Below are 25,769 nucleotides of genomic sequence, written 5' to 3' on the forward strand. Positions count from 1 at the left end.
TTATCACTGCTAAAAAAAAAATCAAATGATTTCTAAACATATTTTTCTGATACATAGTACAATAAGAGCTTCATACTTACCCCAAAGTGTTCTCCTCCACAAAGTCACCCTCTGGACAAATATATGTGAGATCCATACTCTCTGGATATAAAAGTGTGCATCCTCATGGACCTTGGAAGACACTGAAAAGTAAATTTCTCTATTGCTTAAGTGCATGCCTTAAGGCCAGTTACCATTCCTCTTATATACTATTATATGGCTGCCAGCCCAATTTGAATTCCTCAAAAATGAAATGAGACAGTTGATAAATGAGAAAATGGTACGTTTCCAAATTTAAAAAACTATTCCCATTCAAGGAAGGAAATTCACCAGACACATGTTTAAAACTCCTTCTTGAGTTAGTATGAAGGTGCAAGAAAGCATTTTGTAAAACAAAGTGATATCTTCCTTCCATGCAGAGAGGGAAATAGCCCTGTCTCCAATGAACCTGCATTACATCCATCAAAAGACATATCTCTTTACAGTATACAATATAAAGAAGTATTATATAAATCATTGGCTTATTCCAAAAGAGCAAATATTTTAATCTACAAGTTTTGAAGCTAATCTTATTTAATGAAACTAGAAAGCACATTTACAGTGAATGGTGCTGGAATAAGGTAAAGGAACTAGAAAATTACAAAGTGCCTTTGTGTATTTTTAGAGATAACATCATGGATTTTTTTAAAAATTAAATAACAGGGATGTAAACATGTATTGAAGGTAATACATATGGAAATTTTCAGTAATTAAAAAAGACAGAGAATAGCTCTTTTCATTATAAAATTATAATATTTACAAGACTTTAAAACTGAGTTAAAATGTGAATAATTGGAACATGCCAACTCTAAAATATCTTTACAATTCACTATGATACCTCATTCTCTTCCCTATAACTGACTGCCACATTCTGCACCAAAATAGAGGATGGAGAGAAGTGACTGGGAGCACAGAAAATCAGTCTGAACTGGGAAATGAAGTGCAGACAGTAGACAAGAACAATGAAGGGGTGTGGTTTTACCCTTCTTTAAATCCACATTTCAGGGATTAAACACAAGGTTCATGAGGAGGTCCACATAAAAATACCTTGAAAGGCCCTTCCTATAAAGGAAATACCAGGAACAACAGCAACTATTATGTGACTCCTGTGACGTGCAGTGAAATGTCCTGCCATGCAAAATCTCAAGACCAACAAAATGAATGTCAAGGCCATGGTTTCAAAATTTAACTTCCAGCTGAACAATTCTGGTAAGTCATTTTTATTATAATAAATTAAAATCATGGATAATTTTATGACTTAGGCTTAAAACGTAAAGCAGCAATTTAAAACTTTGCCAACAAAAGTATGTGCTTATGAAAGAAATATCTACTTAATGGATGTGATCACTATAAATAACCATTTTAAGTAATTCATTACAGCAATATTTAATTAGTTCAATCTTTTTGAAAAAAATTACAAACTGTTTTCCTGGTGATCAAGCAGCAATGGCAAGTCTGGCAATTTCTATAAGCAAATGGAAATAGGGCTTTTTCTCTAGATAGTCATTAAACTTTTATCATAAACTCCCTCTGAAGTAGTTCACTAAAAATTTAATTCTGAAGAGAATGTAATTTCAATTTTATCCACAGTTGTTTATTAAGTACCAGTATCATTCTAAAGGGTTCTGGAAAATTGGCAAATTTTCTGCTGTGTATTCACACTCAAAAAATACTCATTTAGTTCCATTCAAGGCACTGTGGTAGGAGTTAGGGACCTAGCCATCGGTAAGCAGGGCTAGCAGTTACATCTTAACAACACTGCTAATTCTGTCATTAAATCTATGATAAGAGCTAAGGAGACACTATAAGAAAGGTGACCTCCAAGGAGTCAGGGAGGGCTTTACTGAGACGTGACAACTGACATGTGAAGAAAAAGAAAAGGCTAGACAAAAGAGTGGGAAAGGAAGAGAGGCAAGCAGGAAGAGTAGGAAAGAAGGCACTCCCAGCACAGAGCAGGAGAAGCATGCAGACTAAAAGAACTGAAAGAAGACCCATCAGCGTGCCCGGAGCAGAGCAGGAGGGTTTGCTGAGGTGGTGAAATAGTGCCAATTATGCACTGCCTTAGAAGCATTAGGCAAGAGAATATGCAAATTATGGCTTTAAATGCTTTGAAATATCAAGCTGATTATAAAGTTGGAAATGAATCAGAAAGGAGAGAGGTGGGATGGAAGGGGAGGCAGACAGAAGGTGAAGATCCTTTGAAAAGCTCTTATCTGCACAGGCCCTCATAAAAGCATGGGCTGGGGTGGAGGTAGTGCAATCAGAGAGAGGTGAGCAGATTCAGGAAATATTAAGACACAGAGGAAATAGGATTACTTATTTAATCAGTAAAAGAACCAGTGGTATCAAGGATGACTCCCAACACCCTGGCTTATAAACCAAGAAGAGAACATTAGGACCCATTAGGATGGAGGACAGCACAGAATCTTGGGTATGGGGAACTGCTAACTCTGAGAAGCCTTTGAGACGTATAAAAAGAGATAACAAGCAGAGGGTTGTGCATACAGATCTGATACTCAGAAAAGGTCTGCTGGTAAGTAAGTGAATTTACATTAATGATATTTAAAGGCATGAGGTTTTCCACGGAGGAAATAGAGACAAATATGGAGACTTGCTATTGTAAACATAATTCCTCCTTAACCAAAGAAGGGAGTTTAAGAACACAATGTTTAAATTAGGACATGTGCCATGGTGTATGGGCAGAATGTTTATGTTCTAAAGTATTCCTACTATATCACTAGAAAATAACCAACTGACCTGAGTGGATACAGGAGTGATGACAGGGCATGGTAGAGGGGTGTATGTGCATAGAACCCATACAGGTTATAAACAGAAATATATGAGTTGATGTCATTCTGAGATTAAACCAAGAAGGAAAGATGAAAGGGCTCTTCCTCTTCCAGACTAAGTAATTCCTGTCAACTTTCCTGATAAGAATAATTTTTAAAGCTGGACAAAAAGATACCCTCACCATAAGGGCATGCGGAAACTAACAAGATAACGAAAAATTAGGCATTCAAGATGCAAGAAACAATAGAAATCAAGAAAAGTGAACGTGTAGGTCTAGGCCTGCTTTCTCCCCCTGAAATACCTGCTGACTGCAGAAAAATCCTAAGAGATGGAAAGCCTCAGGGACTTCCCTGGCTGCCTTGCTGAGGCCCTGGCAAGCCCCTTTGCACTAGCAGGAGTACTTCCCTCCTGCAGTGGGCTGGCCCTGCAGGGGAGAGCAGCCCCATGCTGAATAGGACTGAGACATTTTGGCTCTTGAAGTGTGGCCAGAAGGAGGATGAGATCACCCTGGGTCTCAAACCACTTCTACAATAACCTGTCATGTACAAGATCAAGTACATAATACTATCAAGACAACATGAATGAGAACCAGCAAACCACAAGAAAACAGAAACACCAGAAGCCTTCTGGGTCCTGGTGTTATCTGTTATATACCTGGTGCAGGAGATAAAAGAAACAACTGAGAACTTCAACAGGGAATTCTAATATATTAAAAAAGCTTGTGGCAGATGCATCAAAAAGTTAACTAGAAATTCCAGACCAGAAAAATATAATAATCAAGATCAAAATCTGGCTAGACACAGATGAACTAGTAAACTGGGAGACAGGTCTGGATAAAACCCCCAAAACAAGTCACAATGAGAAAAAAGGCTGGAAAAGAAAAGGTAAAAGACACAGGTGGTACCATGAAAACATCTAATAAGTCTGAAATTAGAGTCCTAAAAGAAGAGAGAGATTAAGAAACAGCACATTTGAAAAAAAAGTGCATTTTTCAAAACTGACAAAATAATTCAAGAAGCTGTATATAATAATCCCAAAAATAAACTTACATATAGACACTGTAAAATGCTATGCTGATAAAACATTTAAAATGGGTGTGAAATACATTTCAGAACAACAAACACAGAGAATTGGTCACCAGCAGTTTTATACTAAAGAAGATACTAAAGGGTGTTCTTCATGCAGAAAAAAAATGTTTCCAATGGAAATACTATAGGCAATAAGAATTGATAAATATGTAGGAAATCTAAAAATAAATATTGATTATATAAAATAATAACTATAATAATATCTGTGAGGTTTAAAATACATAAAAAATTAAAGTGATAACATTAATACATAAGTCAGAAGAGGATTAAATGGAATTAAAGAGTCGCGAGGCTCGTGTATCAGACAGGAAGAGGGCAAAGATACCAAGGAACAGTAAACCTTGCTTAGTCTTTGTTGTAGTGTCTAAGGTTAGTAATGAAAGCAAATAAAAAATACATATAACTTCCAAGCTAACAGAAGGCAGAGAAAGTAGAATAAAACTATGTAATTTTTAAAAAGGAAATAAAACGGAACACAGCAAAGTTGGCAAAAAGAAAAGGCAAACAGTGTAAGGTGACATGTAATTGCATTAAATGTAAATATATTAACTTTTTTAAAAAAAAGGATGATTTTTCTTTTTTCCTCCATATTGGGATCAAATGCTCTAATAAAAAATTTCAGATTGAAATTAAATATAAAACCCAATATTATTTGCAAATAAAATTTAAGACATGTGGATAAGTTGCAGACTAGAATATATTTAAACACATAACCAACAAAGAGCTTGGACCCAGAACATAGAAAAGGTATTATCCCATTGGATGGCTATACCACAATTTATCCATCACTGGTAGATAGATATTCAGGTTGTTTTCAGCTTTGGCTATTATAAATAAAGCTGCAATGAACATTTATGTATAAGTCTTTTTATAATTATATGCTTTGAATTTTCTTAATCCTCAGTAGGAAAAGAGCTATGATACAGTAGGTGTATGTTTAAATTTTTCAGAAACTGTCAAAGTGATTGCCAAAGTGGTTGTGCCAATTTATAGTCCCAACAGCTGCATGAGAGTTGGAGTGCTTCCACATTCTTGCCAATACTTGGTATGATCAGGGTTGTTTAAATAGGTATATACTAGGTTTGTTTGCATTTCTGTAATGATTAATGATGCTCAATATCTTATGCTTATTGGTCATTCACAAATCTCTGGTGAACGTCTTTCAGAGTTTTTCCCATTTTCAAAAACTGAACTGTTTTCTTATTGAGTTTTAGGACTCATTTACATATTCTAAACACAAGTCCTCTATCAGATATGGAATTTACAAATACTTGCTCATTCTGACTTGTCTTTTCATTCTCTTAACATTAACTGTCTCCTGAAGAATGTTCACATTTATCAAATTCTTCTTCCATGGATCAAACTTTAAGCAGTATATGTAAGAAATCTTTGCCTACCTCACCAAGGTCACAAAGACTTAAGTTTTCTTCTAGGTGTTTTTATGATTTTAGTTTTTAACATTTAGGTGTATGATCTGTTGTTGGTGGTGGTGTTTGATTTGGTACAAGGTATAGACTCTTTCTCCAATTTTTCCAACACCATTTGTTGAAAAGTCTACCCTCTCTGTACTGAATTGTCTTTGTACCTATGTTGAAAATGAACTGACCATTTAAAGATTTTAAGGGTAGTGTGGGTTTGTTTGTTTAACTCTCTGTATGTGCCATTTTTCTCTGCAGAGTTTCTGATCAATCCTCACCTTTGTGCTTCGGGATGTAACATTTCCTTTGATTCTGGCTGTTCCTAAGATTGTCCTTTTTTTTTTTTTTTTTTTGCAGTTTTATTATGCCATATCTAGGGGTTCTCTGAGATTCCTGAATTATGCTTTGTTCTTTCACTAATTTCAGAAAAGTCTTGGTCATTATTTCTTCAAATGATTTTTCTTCTCTATTCTCTTTTCTCATTCTGAGACTCTATAGGCATTAGAACACTTTATACTGTCTCAGAACCACTGGACACTCTCAACTATCTTTCTGCACTATTTTACCTTTGTGTTTTGGTTTGGATAATGTCTGTCTTCATGTTCCCTGACTTTTCTCGAGTTGTGTCCAAACTCCTGATAAGCCAAATGAAGAAATCTCTGATATCCTTTTTATTTCTAGAATTTCCAATTTGATATAGTATTATAACTGTTGAAATTCCCTATATGCCCATGCATATTGTTCTTCCACCAGATTTTTTAACATATTAATCAGTTATTTTAAATTTCCTAGCTGATCAGCGCTGTTCACAAGGTAGATATGTGCATTGCTAATACTAGACCTGTTGTTTGCTTTATGTCTTGGTCATTAATCCTTTACCTTTACTTTTCGTGTCTAGAAATTATTGACTAAAAGCTGGATTTTCAGTGAAGACAGAGGTAACAACCTAGGCTATCTGTATAGGGGATGAATAAGTCTATCCAGTATTCAGCTGGGTTCGAGCTCTGCTGTTGCTAACTTTCACAGCATCGCAGCTTCCAACTACTCCAGCAGCAGGCCACTGCTACCCTGTGTTCAACGCACAGCCTGAAATATTTCCCTCAGTGTTTCTGCTCCACTTTCAGCTTTCAGCAGGAGTCTCTCTCTGAACTTTGGTCACAGATCACTGTTGCTTACTATCATATGCTAGGCTAATGGTGGAAGTAAGGGATTCCTGATCATCATGATCAGCCTCATCTCAGGTAGGGGCCTTTTGGCCTGAGCCTCAGCACTGGAGCTTCATCGGTGCTCCTATCCTATGACCCAGTATCTTGGAGGGGGTTGGGGGAAGTCTTTGGTAGGGTTGTTTCTTGCCCCTTACACACTGGTAGCAGACCTCTGCTTTCAATCAGTTTAGGGTCTTGGGTCTAATATTTCCCACCGTTCCCCAAAAGTCAAGAGGCTCAGTTTTCCACAAGCATGATCCAGGACATTTGGCTGAGTTTGCTTCTAACACAGCCACAGAAGAAGGCCCTAGAAGCAGGAAGGTTCACTGCACCTTCCCCCAGCAGATCAGACCTTTGCTTCACAAGAGAGAAGGTTCTGAGGAAAGGGACAGAGTTGGTTCCCATCCAGCAGCAGCAGTTAATTACCACCACCCCTGCATCAGCAAGGGGGACCCTCTCTAGTCTCCTGATGTGCCTCCCAGTCTCATAAGCAATCTCATGACCTGTGGCTTTAGCCTGCAAGTGAGTGAGTGCAAGACACCCTTGGGTCTGGAGTTCCAAGGTACTCAAAATGTAATGGACTCTGCTAGCCTAGAGTCAGACCAGAAAAATCTGGTAAAAGTTTAACTGGTTTTTCAGATCCCCTGCCCTGTGTAGTAGTCACCTTTTTCTCCTATATTCTGCCCCTTCGTCTCATTCTTAGAAGGTTTCTTGCTCTTTTTTTTTTTAAATTTATTTGTATTGTAAACAAATGGGATACATCTTGTTTCTCTGTTTGTACATGAAGTACAGGCATACCATTTGTGTAATCATACATTTACCTAGGGTAATAGTTTTTGATTCATTCTGTTAATCTTTTTCCCCTCTCCCCGGTTTCTTGCTCTTTAGAGGTCAGTGCACTTAGTTGCCTGTGACCAGCTCTGATAATGCTCAGGAAGTTATGAACATGTTGATTTTGTGGATGACCTACTATTGTCAGAACAGGAATGATGGCTTCTTGCTTCTTTCTACACCCTAAGTGGGGGTGGAACTGACTGCTTTGTTTTTGAGCCCTGGAACTTTTCCTTATTTTTTTAGAAGCTTAACTACACATTTAAAAGAATTTCAGAAAAAATTTTTAAAAAAGAATTTCAGAAATTCTAGTTCATTTTTATTGTAGGGAGGGTAAAAACAACAAATGGCTGAATGACTAAGAAGCACATGTGAAAACACTGTTCTCCGCTAGAATTTTCTGAAAGGTAAATTTTAGGTCTATTAGAAATGCTAGTTCATATAACTACGTCCAGAAAAACAATATACTCACAATAAGCATTTCCATCAAACTTTAATTATCATTGTAAAGTAATTAGTAACGTCAATCAATTTTGTCCTTAAATACAAATAGAAAAAAAGAAAAACAAACACAATGCAAATATTATCATCCAAATATACTGTGGTCAAAATACTTTTATTTTTGAACTGTAAATCACAGAAGAAAGTGGACTTTGTATCATCTGTTCATGCTAGTTTCTTTAATTAATACTTTTCTCTTTTTCTACTCAGTAAACTGAAGAAAAAATTACATAATTTTACCTCGCTGACCATAAAACCACCCGGTGAGGTCAATCCTGCCCCCAATGATCACCTTCCAGCAATCTTACATTACAGAGGTAATATTTCACTGTCTTCTCTGCCTTCCTTCATTTCAGAGTGTCCCTAAATGTTTGGCCTGTCAAGAGTTTTCCACTGTGGGCTTTTTATGGTCTGCAGGGGATCTGGAACAACATGTGCTGCTTATGATGCATAATTTTGTTGCTTTCACAAAATTCTTTTGCTTTCCTCAGAACTTAACTTTTACTTTATTTCAGAAAACATCTACAGTATGGAAGAGAGGGATGTTTTGAGCTGCAAACCAATGAAGAATGCAACTTCTATCATTAGTTGGTACTCTTCCATTTTTTTAGTTCAGACTAAAGGGAGAAGCATCAAACCAAATTATATTATTTCACGCTTCCTAGAAACCACCCAAAAAATATTCATACTCAAACACTGAACTTTTAAGCCTATATTTTCGCAACTGTAAAAACAAGTATAAATACATGATTTGCAGTTATGACAGAACTGAAGTGGGTATTTCTAAGGCCCTAAGCTCAAAGTGACCCACAGCAAATGCTCTATACATTACTATTGTTTGTCCATGGAACTGTGCTCTGCTACTTGAAGTAAGACTTTTAAAAAATAAGAAAAGCTTATTATTCCAAATTATTTAGAAAGTAAATGCACTTTCTATAAAAAAAAAATCAAAGTAAGATCACTTTTAAAAATCTACCTATATTCAGTAGATAGAAAATACTGGGAGAAATTGGTGATATTTTTCTAATATTTCTACATATGAAATACAGTCATAAAAAATTAATAAAAGTAGAGCTAGTTAATCTTTTCAGGATCAGAATATTGCCATATCACATCCATCAATTTCAAATAATCAAATTTCATATTGATTTATTATGTCTCTTTTATCATTACTCTATTATACAGCTCTACCTTCTCCTCCCTTCTCCATAAAAGGTCTCTCTAGGAACAAAAAAATCAGTGTTACGCACACCACTAACACTCCATTTTTATTTCTCATCCAGGAATGCCATCAGAATTGGGCCAATGCATCACTGGTTTTTCAGGTAGAGAGTTATCATCTCAGAATATTAACCCATTAAACCCCAAGTTTTCAATTTTAGGAATGTTTCAATGAAATGAACACAGAGATTGGAAATCATAGTATTTGTTTTCTAATGCTCTAACCATTCACCTATTACTTGTCTCAAAAGAAAAGACCTCTAACGACAGTAATTATTTCAAAGTTATCATAAATGATATATTCGGGATTTTTTGAAAATTGAGATATTTAATAATGCAAACCATAATTTCATCTGAATATAAATGTATGCATGTTTCCAATGAGTTATCTATCGGTTATTACAAACAGCAACAAGGACCTCAGTGCCATGTTAGAAAACAGTAGAGCTAGAATTTAAATCTAACAATCTAACGAGTGGTATATTTGTTGCTTGATTTAAGTTTTTTATAGGTGATCCACATCTGGGACAGAACAAAATAGGTTAAGTTCAATCATCACTTATTTTAGAATTATTTTTAAGTGCTTATTATTTGCTAGGCATGATACAACAATGAACCAGACTGACAAAGATTCTGCTCTTATGAAAGAAAAAGACTGGTAGGTACCAAGCCAGAAAAGACATGGAAAGAATTTTTATTCTATCTGAAAAGGGAAGTTACTTGTATTTGTTTTCCTGTGGCTGCTGTAACAAATTAAGTCGAACTAAGAGGCTTAACGCAATGAACATTTAATCTCTCACAGATCTGGAAAGTGGTTAAGTCCTAAATCAGTATCACTCTGTCAAAACCAAGGAGCTGGGAAGGTACCCTCCAGAGGGCCTGGGTAAAATCTTCTTCCTTGCATCTTCCAGTTTCTGGTGGAGGCTGTCATTCCTTGACTTGTGATCGCATCACTTCAATCTCTGTACTCAACTGCCTTCCTCTCCGTGTATGTCAAATCTTCCTCTGCCTTCTCCTTTAAGGGCACATGTGATGGCATGTGGACTACTCAAATAATCCAGGATCACCAAGATCCTCAATTTAGCCATATCTGAAAAGACCGTTCTTCCAAATAAGGTAATATTCATAGTTTCCAGGGAATATAATCTCATATCTGGGGATGTGGGAGCATTATTACTACTTACCACACCCCATAAGTAACTCATGCATGATGGTGATAAGGGCTGACTGATGCATTAAAAAATCTCTCTGGGTGGAAGGGCAACAGGGAGCAATAGGAGGCAAAGAGGCAGGCTACTGCAGTAATCAGATGAGAGATGACGAAGCTGTGAGAAGTGAAATCGAACACAGATCTGCTACAATCATGATCAACTAATGAGGAGGCTGAACACTAGTTAAAAGGAAGGTTCAGGAGCCAGGCTTCTTGTTCAAACCTAGTTATACCACTTGGTAGCTTTTTGCTTTGGGCAAGTTATTTCTTCCTCTATCAAGTAATAGCTATAGATCCACTGCAGGTGTTTTAGGCAGCTTTTTTGCTGCTATGACTAAAAATATGACCAGAACAATTTTAGGGGAGGAAAAGTTTATATGAGGGCTCGCAATTTCAGAGGTCTTAGAAGGCTTAGAGGTCCACAGAAGGCTGGCTTCATTCCTTGAGGCTCAAGGTGAGGCAGAACATCAAGGAGGAAGAGTGTGGCAGAGGGAAGCAGCTCACATGGTGATCCAGGAAGCAGAGAGAGACTCCATTCTTCAGATACAAAATATATACCTCAAAGTCACGCCAAATTCCCACCTCCCACAGCCACACCTACCACTTCAGTTACCACTCAGTTAATCCCTTTCAGGGGGGTTAATTCACTAATTAAGTTAAGTCTATAACCTAATTGTTTCTCCAAACCTTACTTGCATTGTCTCACATATGAGCTTTTGGGGGAACACCATATCTAAACCATAATACTAGGATTCAGAGATAAAATTGTATAGCAAGTTTGACAGAGTCCAGTCAAAAGAAAGAGCTCAATAACTAGTTGCGGTAGTTATTTTATTTATACATGACATTGCATATTTTCTACTGTAGTGTTTTATATGACATATAGATTGGAAACCAAAACCTAAGTGGAAAAACAAGAAAATGAATTTAATAACTCAACAGGTAGAAACTTGTTTCTGTAATGCATTATAAAGAAGTCACCTATGCTATTGGTATAATTATATCATCATTTAAAATTTTATAAAACACTACAGTATTTTAGCAATTTATCTTGACAATCACCATTTGTAGTCCTACTTTAAAAAATACACACAACTAGTGTCTTTTACAATTAAGAATGTACTCATCTTTTGACCCAACAAACCTATTTCCAGTAGCCAATCTTTCCCATAAAAATTAATTAAAGCACCAATATGTAAGACTAAAAAAAAAAAAGAAGAAAGAAATTTATCTTGACAATCAAATTCTTTAAATTTCCAGACGTCAGAAGTTCAAATCAAATGTCAAAATCTAAAAACTAAAACTTCAATTTAATATATTCTGGGGAAATAATTAAAACAATCAAAGACCACAGAAAATTTATTTCTTTTGCAAAAATACCCTAGGGTTAAATTACATACCACGATGAATGATGACCTAATCACTCATTGTCCACTCTGGATACAATTTAGAAAGTAAACCATAGAAGTACAATGGAATTAGTTCAATTCCAATCCTAACTGCTTCTGCCATTTTCTTTTTAATGTTAAATTACTACATCTCAAAAACTGTGAAAACAGCAGCCTATTTTTTAAAATCCATTTTCAGTTAGAACAGTATCATAAGGATTAAAGGCAAATTCAACAAAACAAAAATATCACTGGTGAAATTTTAAAACACAAAAAGCCAGCAAAATCTCCAGTGTTATTTTATCTGATGATTTTTAAGGTAAAGACAAGGTAAGGGTGAGCTCTCAAAACTGCACATACTTCTGTCACAAATGAATCATGAAATGATTACTTCTTGCATAAAAACTGTTTATCATTGATATTTTTATACTCTCTCAAAGTAAATCATTTATAGAAGACCAGAACTAGTAAGTACTTAGATTATTTTTCCTCGTGGACTTAATAGATTATTAACTAAGATACTCAAAACAGCAGGATCATCATATACTCGTCAGAAATCTGGAAGCCATCCCTCACTTCCTGAATCCAAGCCATTATGAAGTCACTCAACTTCAGTAAATGTATCTCAGGTATGAGCTCACACTATTGTCCTAACAAGTCATCTTAATCCAAGCCACCACCAAACATAAGGACCAGTGGTGAAGCTTTCTACTTGTCCCATTCCAATCCACTCTCCACACAGGAACCAAAATGATCACAGTAAACCATTAAGTGGGATTAAGTCACTATCCTGCTTGAAGCCTTCAATGGCCTTCCACAGTCCTAAAAATAAAAAACTAATTCCAACATGCTCTGACCTCTTCTCCAGTCATATCCCATCCCCACCCACTAGCTCCAGCCACACCTGCCTCTCCCAGTTCCATCAAGCTCTTGAACCTCAGGCTACCTGCTGCTCTCCAGATCTGGACTACTCATTCCTGACTCTTAAAGGCTGCTCTCCACATTCCTTCAGTTTTTGGCTCATCAAAGAGGCTTTCAAAGACCTTCTAGTAAAGCAGGTAGCCCTGCTATTTTATATCACTGTCTCCTGTTCTTTACACTCAAAGCCCTTATCACAAATGGCAATTATACCTTTTGTTTATTTGTTAAAAGTGTGTTTCCTTTCTGTACTTCAGCCTTCTTGGGGATAAGTTCCTCATCTGTCTTTCATCCCTCTTTATTTCCCCAATGCTTAGAACAGTGCCTGCCCCTCGGGAAGCACTCAGTAAATATTTATGAATGAATAAGAACATCATTATTACTAAATGCTCACTTTGGGAGACAAGATTAATTTTTTTCATAAAATTAACTAAGAAATTGTGGCCATGGCAAGGTGAATAAAGTGGCTACAGGATTTCTGTCATGGTTTCACCACTGGAAAGTAAGCACTCACAGAAAGAGGGCCAACCCAAAGAGCATGCTAACCAGGAGAGCAGTAAGTCTTCACAGTCTCTCAATGCAATGATTTAAAACACTTTGCATATAAGTATAGGTTTCATCATTTGAAATGGGGCTGATCAAATGTGTGGCCATCTCCATTACACGTGAAACACTCCATCAAAGGATTGTTGGATTCCCCTATAAAGCCCTTCTCGTTTGTTTCATTCATTTTTACATAAAGTCAGAATCACACAATGCTCTATTCTGTGTCCGGATTCTTTAATTCTTTTTCATAGTTTTTAGGTCCTTCTGACACGGAATCTAATCTGAGACATTTTTTTACTTTTTTTTTTTTTTAAATCTCTTTCAAATTTAGTTTAGGGTACGATAAATGAGGGTACTAATAAATGGTTGTTATTGATTAAAGAAGGCAAACGTTTAGCAATAAAGATTTCTTAATACAAATGCATTAGTATACATTTTCTTTGTATGCATTTAATCAGTTAATCCTCTGTATTATGGATTGCTTTCAATTATTTCAGGACCTTAATAAAATGGTATCTTTCACAACTCAGGTATGCCTTATAGTTTCAGAAGATACAGCTGATACTTCCTATAAATATAGTACGAATGTATATTCTTTTTGCTTTACTTTTTGGTTTAACCCAGGGCCTCACATATTCAAGTGTATGCTCTTTATACATTCTCATAAAATTAATGCTTCCTGATAATTGTTACATAACTGCCTTTATTATGAGGCCATAGGCAAAATAATTTTGGCAAAATAATTTAGAGACTGCTAAAGGTCACTACTCTGTATCTTTCATCCTTTATTCTTGCTTTATACAGCATTGGACTTTCAACATGCTCTCTGTGGAACAGATTTAGCCAACTCAACATAGAATCTGCAGCTTACTTAATATTTCTGGCTTTAAATCTTATTTGCTTACTTATATTAGCTCCATAATCAAGAGGACTTGAACATCTGTTCCTTTCTACTGTTGTTTAACTGGCATTTCCAGGTTCCCTGCTAATAGTCTTAGGTCAGTTAATATCACTGAAATTGAATATGAAAATAAACCTGGTCTGTATAGGTAGAATTCCTTTGAAATCATGGCATTATTCTGGGGGAAAAATAGATATGAAAAAGCCTGATTCACATGTGAATGACATGCAATACCAAACTAAGCATTCACCACTCTAACCAATAAAAAATTCATATCGCCTACATACATATGTAGGTATCTTATAAAAATGACACATTCCATTCCTGATCTAAAACCCCAGGAACTGAAATCATGCCAGATCTGCCTAAAAAGAAAACCTGAGGACACACACATGATTACAGTATTTTAAGCATATGTAAATCAGTACAAAATTTAAGAAAAAAATTATAACCAAATGAAAAGTCAAAGGAAAGTATACAAAACTTGCCATTAGCAAAGCATTATCTCCGTTGCCATGTAACCTCCCTGACCCCATGAGTAGGCAAGCTTCTGAAGGACACAAAGACTATTGTCTGCTTTATAGTTTCAAGTTCTTATAAAGAAGAGTCTTTGCACATAGGTGCAAATAAATCATAAGTGTGAATGATTAAATATTTAATATAACAATAAATATGTAATCAGAAGAAAAGTTTGATAGAGCAAACATTTTATATTCATAGCAGGAAAGCTAATTCTGAAGGAGTTTAGAAAGCACTAAAACAAACATAAAACCAAAATTTTAGTCTTGTCAGTTATAATTCAACCTTCATTTGATGATTCTTCAATTACCATAGGACCTTATTAGGAAAATCATTAAATCATCAATGCTATGTAAATATAAATTAACATATTAATATAGGTTTAGTCAACAAAATATAAAATATTTATGATCTTATAAGAATAAGATTTTTGAGCTATTAAAAAGCTAACTTTATAATGTTTCTAATGAAAAAACAGCTTGTGAAGAAATCTTTATAACAAATCTCCCTAAATGTCTTCCTGTAGTTCAAAATGTATAAAGCAATCCTTCCTTTCCTCACTTACTAGATAAAAAAGATCAGCCATCAAAGCACCAAAAATTTCTCCCACAACACACTACTGTTGAAAAATTAGGAAACTGAAATCTTATTTCATACCAACTTACTCTGACTTTTGGCAAGACTCTCCGAAGTGTCTCAGTAGCATTCTGTCGCATCAAAAATGGAAGATTTGCAATCACACTTGTTCCTTGAATATCTTGACCAGCACTTACAAAGAAAACACCAATGTTAAATTTATAATTATAAGCTTTTTGATTTATAATTATAAAAAGAAGGGATTCATTTGAAAAATGATTACTTTTAATGATTTCCTACAAAGTTTTAAGCACATCATTGAAATTTAGAAATATCAAAAATAAAATTTCATTAAGTAAATGAAATACATGAAGATATTATGACTGTACTAAAATAATATTCTGTTTATACACATTTTAAGTCCTGAAGTCTTGAGTCTACTATTAAAATTCACTTTAAAATGAAACTTCCTTTCTTCCTTGCCAGTTGACTGTACTTTACAAAAATACATATGCAAATGGTAAAATTTTATTTTGGTAAAATAATCATCATAGGAACGAGTAAAATCAACTATAACAAAATATGCAACTTACTTTTACTATAATGAAATTACTTGTTACATTAGACTGGCTCCATGACTTTCTAGAAACTTCTTTTTTCTTCATGGTCAGTAGGTTCTGATTACACAATACCTTTTTTGACATAACATTCATTAAGGTTTTATCAAAATAATCAATGTGATACTCTAGTGGGCCAAATGCCTTCAAAGTGTTCAGATCCTCTAAAAAACCATTTTTATGAACTGCAAAATAATATTTGTTTTTAAAGATACCACATAAGTAACAAATGTTCCGTAAGCATTTGAAATGTTTATCAAACAGATGCTAGTAAATGGCCTCAGAGGGAAATTCTACCTATTCTTAATTGATACCAATTTAAATATGAATTATTAATGATATATTCACTCATTTAAAAGTTTTTTTTCTTCTCTTGAAATGGAACTCTTTGTAGTTTCAGAGGTACATAAGACTTTTAATACATGTTTCTAAAAATAGTTTCTTAAAGTAATATGTTTCTGGCTTAGTTTTATAAGATCTGTTCTTAAGAAGTATGCTCTGATTCTAAATGAAGCCACCCTGCTGCAAAGAAGTCTTTCTCCCTGTTGCAACATGATGGGTTGTGAAATACAGGACACAATAATCTTTTCATTGTTCTCACCATTTTCTAAGGAAATATTTTACTAGACAAAATTAAGACAGAAAAAGAGAAGTCATGAAATTGGGGACCATTCCAAGATGGGGAGAGAACCAAAAGAGGGTACTTAAAGTGGCATAGTAAAAATGCTACTTGTAGTGGATCAAATCAGGGTCCCCTAAAAGATGTCTATACTCCTAACCCTGGAGCCTGTGAATTTTTTCTTAATTTTAGAAATGACCTTGACATGAAGAGATCATCCTGGATCATCTGTGTCAGCCCTAAATCCAAAAACACAAACATCCGTAAAAGAGTCACCCAGAGGTGGGCTGGGGATATAGCTCAGTGGTAGAGTACTTGCCTAGCATATGCAAAACCCTGGGTTCAATCCCCAACACCACAAAATAAAAAGTCACTCGGAGAAGAAGACAGAACAGGGGAATGGAATCTGATCACAGACCCAGAGATGGGAGGAATGGAACCACATATCAGGTATGCTGACACCAACAAGGAATTGGAGAGGCCAAGGATAGATTCTCCCAAGGGCTCAGCTGATTTCTTAATTTCAGACTTCTTGTCTACAGAACTATGAGGAAATGTATTCTGTTGTTTTAGGCTACCCAGTCTGTGGTAATTTGTTGCAGTAATCACAGGAATTAAATACACTACTAAAGAACAAAAAGAGAAGTGCCTGAAAAAAAATTATCTCAATATAACAATGCCTGACCCAGGGTGCAAGTTTAGTAAACATCTCTTGAAAGAAGGGGTAAATAGATAGCTAAGTGGATAAACAGATGTCAGAAATATTTAATATTGAATATTCAGTAAATTCTATTCACTAACTTCTAGACAGGAAAAAAAAGGAATGCGATCTTTAATACATCATAATGTGAAGATGAAACCCTTCACAGAAAGAACAAGAAAACAAGAAGAAGAAGAAATCATAAACATAACGAAGTGAACAGAAACAAAAAAATTAAATGGCAAACTTTAGCCATAAAATATCAACAATTACATTCAATATAAATGGGCTAAATACATAAATTAAAAGGCAGGGTATTGGTAAGTGAATTTTAAAACATGACTCAACAATATGCAGCCTATAAGAAGCTCATTTCAAATAATATCAGCAGGTAAAGGCTATATTATGGAAATGTGAATTAAAAGAAAGAAGTGGCTATATCAGTAGCAGAAAAAGAAATCCTCTGAGACAAGAAAACCACCAGGAACAGACAGGGACATTACCTAATAATAAAAGGGACAATACACCAAGAGACAGAGCAGTCCGAGGGTGGCAAAATATGTGAAGCAAAAAGACAGAATGGGAAGGAGGAACAGACAAACAAGCACAGGTGGAGATTTTAACACCCATCTCTCTGTATAGTGAAACTACACATAAAATCAGCAAGGACATATAAGGGTTCAATAATCCCACCAACCAACAAGAGCTAATAGACATTAACAGAACACCTACCAATAGAGTACACATTTCATTTAAAAATCCAAAGAACATATATCAAGAAAAACCACATTCTGAACCATAAAACAAACTTCAACAGATTTTTTGTTTGTTTGTTTTTTTTGTTTTTTGCAGGGCTGGGGATCGAACCCAGGGCCTTGTGCTTGCAAGGCAAGCACTCTACCGACTGAGCTATCTCCCCAGCCCACTTCAACAGATTTTTAAAAATTAAAATCATGAGTTTTCTCTTACCACAATGAAATCAAACTAGAAATCAGTGAAAGAAGGTAACATAAAACTCATGGAAATAAAACAACACACTTCTACATACTCCAAGAGGGTTAAAGAAGGAGCCTCAAGGAATATTTTTTAAAATGTTGAAGTGAATGAAAATGAAAATAGAACATATCAAGATCTGTGGGATATAGCTAATGCAGTGAAGAGAAGGAAATTTATATTCCTAAATGCACACATTATAAAACAGGAGAAATTTCATATCAATAATCTAGCTTTCTACCTCAAAAACCTAAAAGAGTAAATAATCACAATGTAAAAAGAAACAATAAAGAGCAGAAATTATTGAGAATAAGAACAGAAAATAATAGAGAAAGGGAGTAAAACAAAGACCTCATTGTTTTAAATTATCAAGAAATTGACTATCCTCTAGCAAGAATAACAAAAACAAGAGAAGACACAAATTACCACTATCAGAATTGAACCAGGGGACAACACTACAGATCCTACAGAAACAAAAGGGTAATAAGTAAATGCTACAAATTATTCTACACACGCAAATTTGATGACTTAGAAAATGAACTAATTCCTCAAAAAAACACAAACTTCCACAACTCACCCAATATAAAAGAGATAACTGAATAACCTACAACTATTAAATGGCAGAATTCATATTTTCAGACTACTAAAAAAAAACCCTTCAGGCCTAGATAGTTTCACTGGAAATTTTAACTAAATATTTATTGAAAAATTAACACCATTCTATAGTCTTTCTGGAAAAGTCCAGAAAACAGAAGAAGAGGGAACACTTCCTAAATCATTTGAAGAAGCTAGTATGACAACCAAAACCAGGCAAAGACAACAACAAAATATAGAGCAATATCCTCATGAATATAGATGAAAAAATCCCTAACAAAATATTAGCACATAAAATACAGTATTATATAAATGGAATAATTACACACCATGGTCAAATGGGAATTATTCAAGAGATTCAAAATCAGTGTAGTCCATCATATTAACAGGCTAAAGAAGAAAAAAAAAACACGTGATCATTTCAAAGAAGAAAAATATTTGCCAAAATTCAATATGTGTGCACTGAAATTACAAATCTGGCATCATTTACAGTCACTCAAAAAATATACCAACAAAATGTGTACTTGTGTACTGAAAATTACAAAACATTGATGAAAGAAATCAAAGGTTATTTTAAACAATGAGAGACATGCTCTGCTAGTGAATTGGAAAACTCAACATAATAAATAGGTCAATTCTCCCCCAATTGGTATGTAGGCTTAACACAATTTATATCAAAATCCCAACAAGATTTTTGGGAAATATAGGTAATATTTTTCTAAAATGTATTCAGAAAGGCAAAGTTAAGAATAGCTAAAACAATTTTGAAAAAGAAGAATGAAGTGGAGGAAACTGTCCTCCCAAAATGTATTCCACAGCTATAGTAACCAAGACTGTACCATACTGGTCCGGGGAAAGACCCATAAGTCAACAGAAAAGTAAATCAACAGAGACAAGACAATCTTTTGAGCAAATGGTTCTGGAGCAAGCGGGTATCCACACACATTTTAAAAAGAAATAAAAAAGACAAGCCTTGACCTAAAAGCCTTATCCTAACTCAAAATTATTGTTAATATAAAACTCTGATTTTTTTTTTTTTTTTTTTTTTTTTTTTTTTTTTTTGCGGTACTGGGGATCGAACTCAGGGCCTTGTGCTTACGAGGCAAGCACTCTACCAGCTGAGCTATCTCCCCAGCCCAAAATTCTGAATTTTTTAGAGAAAATCACCTAGGATCTAGAGCTAGGTGAAGAGTTCTTAAACTTTCACATGATTTATAAAAGGAAAAACTGTTAAGTTGGACTTTATCAAAACTTAAAACTTTTGCACTATGAAAGACCCTTTAAGAGAATGAAAAGATAAGCAACAGGCTGAGAGAAAACATTTGCAAATTACATGTTTGACCAAGGACTAGTATCTAAACTATATAAAGAACTCTCAAAGACCAACAGTAATAAAACACAATTCAATTAGAAAATGGGCAAAAAGCACAAAGAGAGATGAATGAAGATGATATACAGAGTACAAATAAACACAGTAAAATATACTAGATATAATTAACTATTAGGCACACTCAAATAAAACAATGAACTATCACTACACACTTATTAGCTTGATCAAAATAAAAATGATGACACCACCAAAAGCAAAGTAGTCGGGATCACTTAATTCACCGCTGGTGAGAATGTAAACTGGTACAGCCACTTTGGAATACAGTTTGGCAGTTTCTTAAAAAATTGCATACAACATACTCTTGGACATTTATTCCAAAGAAATGAAAACTTACTGTTCCATTAAAAAAAATGTGAATGAGTGTTTACAGACCTTTATTTTAATAATTAAAAAGTGTAAACAACCATATGTCCTTAAATGGGTGAAAAGTTAAACCAACTATACCAGGGAATGCTACTCAGCATTAAAAAAGAACAAACCATTAATATGTGCAATGATCTATATGGCTCTCTAAAGAATTATGCTCAGTGAAGAAAAAAAATACCAATCACAAAAAGCTACATATTGTATGATTCCATTTATATAACATTTTTGAAATAAAAAAATTGTAGGAATGGTTTCTAGGAGTTAAGGAGGGGTATAGAGTCAAGAGGGAAATAAGTGTGCCTATAAAAATGTAACATGAGAAATCCTATGATAGTGGAAATCTTATATATCAGTATCCTGTGATATTGTACTGCTGTTTTTTCAAGAGGTTACTATAAGGGGAAACTTGCTAAAGGGTACATGGACTTCTCTGTATTATTTCTTACAACTGTATATGAATATATAATTTTCTCAAAATGAAAAGTTAATTTTTTTTAAAAAAATCAACCAATGTTAATAAAAATTTTAAAAAGATGTGACTGTCTCAATAGATAAATTTGATAGATCGAACATTTATTTACGATTTAAAACTCTCAGCAAAACAGAAATAAGACGGAACTTCTTAAATCATATAAATAGTATCTATGAAAATCTTGTATCTAACATCATGCTTAATGGCAGAAAAATGAACACATTCCCCCTATCAGGAACAAGGTCGTTCACCATTTATCTCTTCTATTCAACTTTGTGTTGGCGGTCTCAGTCAAAGCAATAAAGCAAAGAAAAGCAGTAAAAAGCTTACATAAGAGATAGGAAGAGTTAAATTGTCTTTATTCATAGAAAGCATAGTTGTCTATAACAAAAAGCCTAAACCTACAAACAGCTAGTAGAACTAATAAGTAAATTTAGCAGTGCAGCAGAATACAAGATCAATATGTAAAAGTTAACTGTAATTCTATATAATAGAAAAAATCATAAATTATGATTTTAAAATAATCTAGTTTGTATTAACATACAAATATGAAACATATTTGGAAATTGGGGAAAATACGTTCAGTATCTATAGACCAAAAACCATAGAACATTTGAGAGAAATTAAAAAGACCTAAATAAATGGAGAGATATTATACACTCAAGGATTAAAGACTCAGTACCATTATGATGTCAATCACCCAAACTGAAATAAAGATTCAATGTGCCCCAAGAAGACTTTTTATAAAAATTAATAAACTTGTTCTAAAATTTATATGAAAATGCAAAGGATAAATAATAAAACAAAATTAAAGAAGAATGAAGGAGCACTAAAAATATTTGATTTCACGATCTATTACAGAGTTATAATAAGATAGTTTGGTACTGGCATACAGATCAATGGAAAAGAATTGTGAACCCAGAAATAGATCCTAATGTAAAGGGCATTTGCATTTTGACAAAGATGACAAGACAATTCAATAAGAAAATGATCTTTTTCAACAAATTGAGCGCGGGGGCAGGGGTGGACAGCTCAAGTGCCATATGCAAATAAAATGAATCTCTGCCTAGAGAACCAATACTGTTAAACTTCTAAAGGAAAACTACAAAAAACCCTAGTGAGTTTGGGTTTGACAAAGATTTCTTAAAACAGATGCAAAAAGCAAAAGTAGAAAAGAAAAAAAATCAACTAAACTTCTTGAGAATTTAAATTGTTTGCTTTTTAAAAGCACTATTACAAAAATGAAAAGGCAAGTCATAGGCTGGTATAAAGTATTTGCAAACATATATCCAGCAAAAAACTTGTAGATGGACTACATAAGGAATTCTTTAATAAGAAGAAGATCCAACAAAAAATAGGACAAAAGATTTTACACTTCATCAAAAAATACAATCTGACATCGCTAGAATGTAACAGTGTTCTACTTTATGCTTTGAATATATAGCCCTTGCTTCTCTGGCAAAAAAAAAAAAAATACAGATGGTAAATAAACAATTAAAAATGATTAACAAAATTTTTAAGTGGATTCAAATTATAACCAAAATAAGGTACCACAACACATTCATTAGAATAAATAAAATTGTAAAGACTAAATACACCAAATGCTGGCAGGGACAATGAGAAACAAGCTCTTTCATATACTACTAATGAATAAAAAAGTGTGACAATGTCTTAAAAGATGACATATACACCTACCAAACAACCCAGACATTCAACTCTTAAACATTACCCAAAGGAAGAAAGCATACATCCACTCAAACACTTGAACACTGAGTACTCACAGCAACTTTGCTTGAAATAGACAAAAACTGCAAACAATCCAAATGTTTAGCAAGTATACAGTTGATCAAACTCTAATAACTCCTTACAATGCAATGCTATCAGCAATGAAAAGGAATTAACTACTGATACACACAAAAACATGAATTTCAAATAATTACAATGAATGAAAGAAGCCATACTAAAAAGAATACATACTACTGAATGATTCATTTGTGTAAAATTACAGAAATCAAAAACTGCTGGGGACCAAATATTCAGAGTCATCATGGTAGAAGGGCCGAGGAAGGACGGGAGGGAGGAAGGGGAAAATAAAGGACAGGACAGGACAGGAAAGGAAAGGAAAAGAAAAGAGAAAAAGCAAGAGCCAGCCTGAGGAACCACCCATTTTAAGCTACAGAAATGAAGTGAACCAAGTGTACAGCAGCAGTTTGCCCAGATGAAGCAGAAGGTCCGTCGGGTACTGGACAGCAGGCACTCACTGCTTCTGTTAGTCTGGCAATAGGGCTCTTCATAATAATGAGGTCAAGTCATGGCAAAGAAAAGCAAAGAGTTGGGTGCAGTGAGCATGCCTATGATCCAGTGGCTCAGTATGCTGAGGCAGGAGCATCCCAAGTTCAAAGTCAGCCTCAGCAATTAGGAAGGCCCTAAGCAACTCAGCAAGACCCTGTCTCTAAATAAAATGTACAAAAGGACTGGGGACATAGCTCAGTGGTAAAGCACCCCTGAGTTCAATCCCTGGTACACCCTCCCCTGAAAAAAAAAAAAAAAAAAAAAAAAGAAGCAGAGGTGGAACAACCTGTAGACTACTTAAATGCATGGTAGCGTAAAAGTATGATGCAGTTTGGGAAAGGGCTCTGTACATCATTTTAAAAAGAAACTGAGAAGGGTAGATCGGTTGTGCGCTGAAGTAGGAACTGCACTTGAACACCTGGGAATTCCCTGGGGCCGTGGGCATGCTGTTATCTCCTGCTGACTTTGATCACAGTCCACGTAAAGAAACCATGTATGTGTGGTTTGTATGGTATGCTACCATCACTGGATGGAAGGAGCCCCAAACATTCAACATAGAGGAGTCAAGCATAAAATATACTACTGTTTGATATGGTATGTGCAATTTCAAAATAAACGTTTAATCAATGTTATACTCTTTCTTAAACAAAGCAAGCTTCAAAGAATTCAAAATCTACAACTTTCAACTGGAGCAACCACCACAGCCACACCATGAGCTGTTCCTGTCTGCCCCACCTGCACTGCTCTTTGGGACAAGCTTCTTTTCTAGGATACTCACTCAGAAACAAAAAGGACACAAGCCCACTCAGCAAACCATCCTCCTAAAACCAAAAAGAACTGGGTTAATCATCATCTGAACACTAGTGGCTAAAAAGGGAAAAGAGAAAAATAAGACTAGTTAAATAAATGAATTTAGGACAGCTATCTTTTAAATTCTAAATTAGTGTTACTAATTATTTAATTCCCAGTGAGAGATGCACCTATTTTAAAGAGCCATTTATAGTAATATATTAAACCAATGAAAAACAAGTCAATGCACTCAAGCATTCTTTGCTATAATAAAAAAAAAAGTATAGTAGTCTCTATTGCCATAGCTTTTTCCATTGTCATTGTAAACATCATTCAGAAGAATGACCAAAACTAATTTTGGACCTCCTATAATCCAAGGGTGTTTGTCCAAATTATGCCTTCCCCAAGCCTAGCACGGTAGCACATAATGAGAGCTTCATAAATAGTTACCCATTTAAACTGATGTATCTCCACTCCACGTCAGCAGCCCACCCCTCCTATCAGAGGCAAGATCCTACTACCAGGCAATGCTCCACCTCTAGAGTCTCAAACTCTGATCGTGCTTGTTGGTCATGAACTCTTTTATCTTTTCATTGCTAAGCCCAATGTTCACCTCTGTATTCCCTCAATTCCTTCCTATTCTCTAGGTTCTTACTTCCTCTGGTTTCACTTTCTTCCTTGCCAACCTTAACCTCATCATTACTTTGGGCTGATTCTCATCAACAACCTTACTTCTTCTTCTCCTCCTAATAGCAAGAAAAAGAGAGCATCCAATAGACTATATGTCAGGCATTATGCTAATAAACACCTTACCTGCATTCATCTTAATTCTTGCAAAAATCTTATAAAGTGGGTAGATACTACTATTGGCTCTATTTTATTTTACCTTTAGAAAGATAATGACACTTGCCCTAAATTATCTGGCTTGCACACCTCCAAACCCATACTACCAACCATTACTGCCTTCCTTCCAAACTGCCAACATCAAAGACATCCATCTGCTCTTTACATTCCCCTCCTGCTCCTCTTAAGCTATATGGCACTACTAGAGAAAACGGCTTAATGCTTTTAAATCCCCAGTAGCGGGGGTGGGAACCAAGGTTACAAAAAAGAATCTAGTTTCCCATGTCATAAAGAAACACAAAATAACCAATTTGTAGCAATCAAGAAAAGGATCAGAAATCCTTAATAAATGATATTGCCTAAAGCACTTTCAGAAACATCTTGGGTCTCTAAAAATGAGACTATCTCTGCCACTTTCTAAGTCCCTTGACTACCCTACAAAAAAACAGTCACAAGCTAGAATGGATGGAAATAGAGCTGGAAATGTGGCTCAGTGGTAGAGTGCTCGCCTAGCATATCTCTGTGTTCCATCACCAGCACCACCAAATAATAAAAGAATGAATCCAGTTAACAATATTATCTTTCTCTGTCCTTATATAGTACTCCTACCATCTAAGAACTCAAAATCTAAAGAGGAAGACAAATTGACATACTAAGAATTCTGACTTATAGCAAAAAGTCCCACATCTTCCTGGCCTGAACAAAGTACATAATTATTTAGTCCTAATCCAATTGGGAAAGGGAAAGGAGAATGAGATGCCTCCCAAAAAAGATGATGTGACACTGTCGGTCACAACTGTATCTGAGACCCCAGCTTTGCTACTGTCTGACTATGTACAGGACATTAAATGATCTGTATTCCTACAGAACCAGTGATCCTAATCCTAGAAGCTGTCATTTAGAT

The 25,769-nt window shown here is 34.9% G+C and overlaps 1 protein-coding gene across 10 annotated transcripts in view; it reads right to left on the reverse strand.

Moving 5' to 3' along the window:
* The window catches only part of PPP4R4 (protein phosphatase 4 regulatory subunit 4), a 104,561-nt gene that overhangs the window by 57,425 nt on the left and 21,367 nt on the right, over window positions 1-25,769 (reverse strand). For 5 of the 10 annotated variants that reach the window (XR_013762054.1, XR_013762055.1, XM_079128637.1 and 2 more), the window contains exon 3: window positions 15,280-15,382. Coding sequence is in view for 6 of the 10 variants with exons in the window: in XM_079128637.1 (XP_078984763.1) it covers window positions 15,280-15,382 (103 nt within the window). In the remaining 4 variants the exon portion in view is untranslated. Of the gene's footprint in view, window positions 1-80; window positions 183-15,279; window positions 15,383-25,769 lie in introns of those variants that run through there. The other 5 variants (XR_013762056.1, XM_079128640.1, XM_079128636.1 and 2 more) reach the window with 3 other exon arrangements.

The sequence above is a fragment of the Sciurus vulgaris genome, assembly GCF_902686455.1.
Source record: "Sciurus vulgaris genome assembly, chromosome: 2".
Taxonomy (NCBI): domain Eukaryota; kingdom Metazoa; phylum Chordata; class Mammalia; order Rodentia; family Sciuridae; genus Sciurus; species Sciurus vulgaris.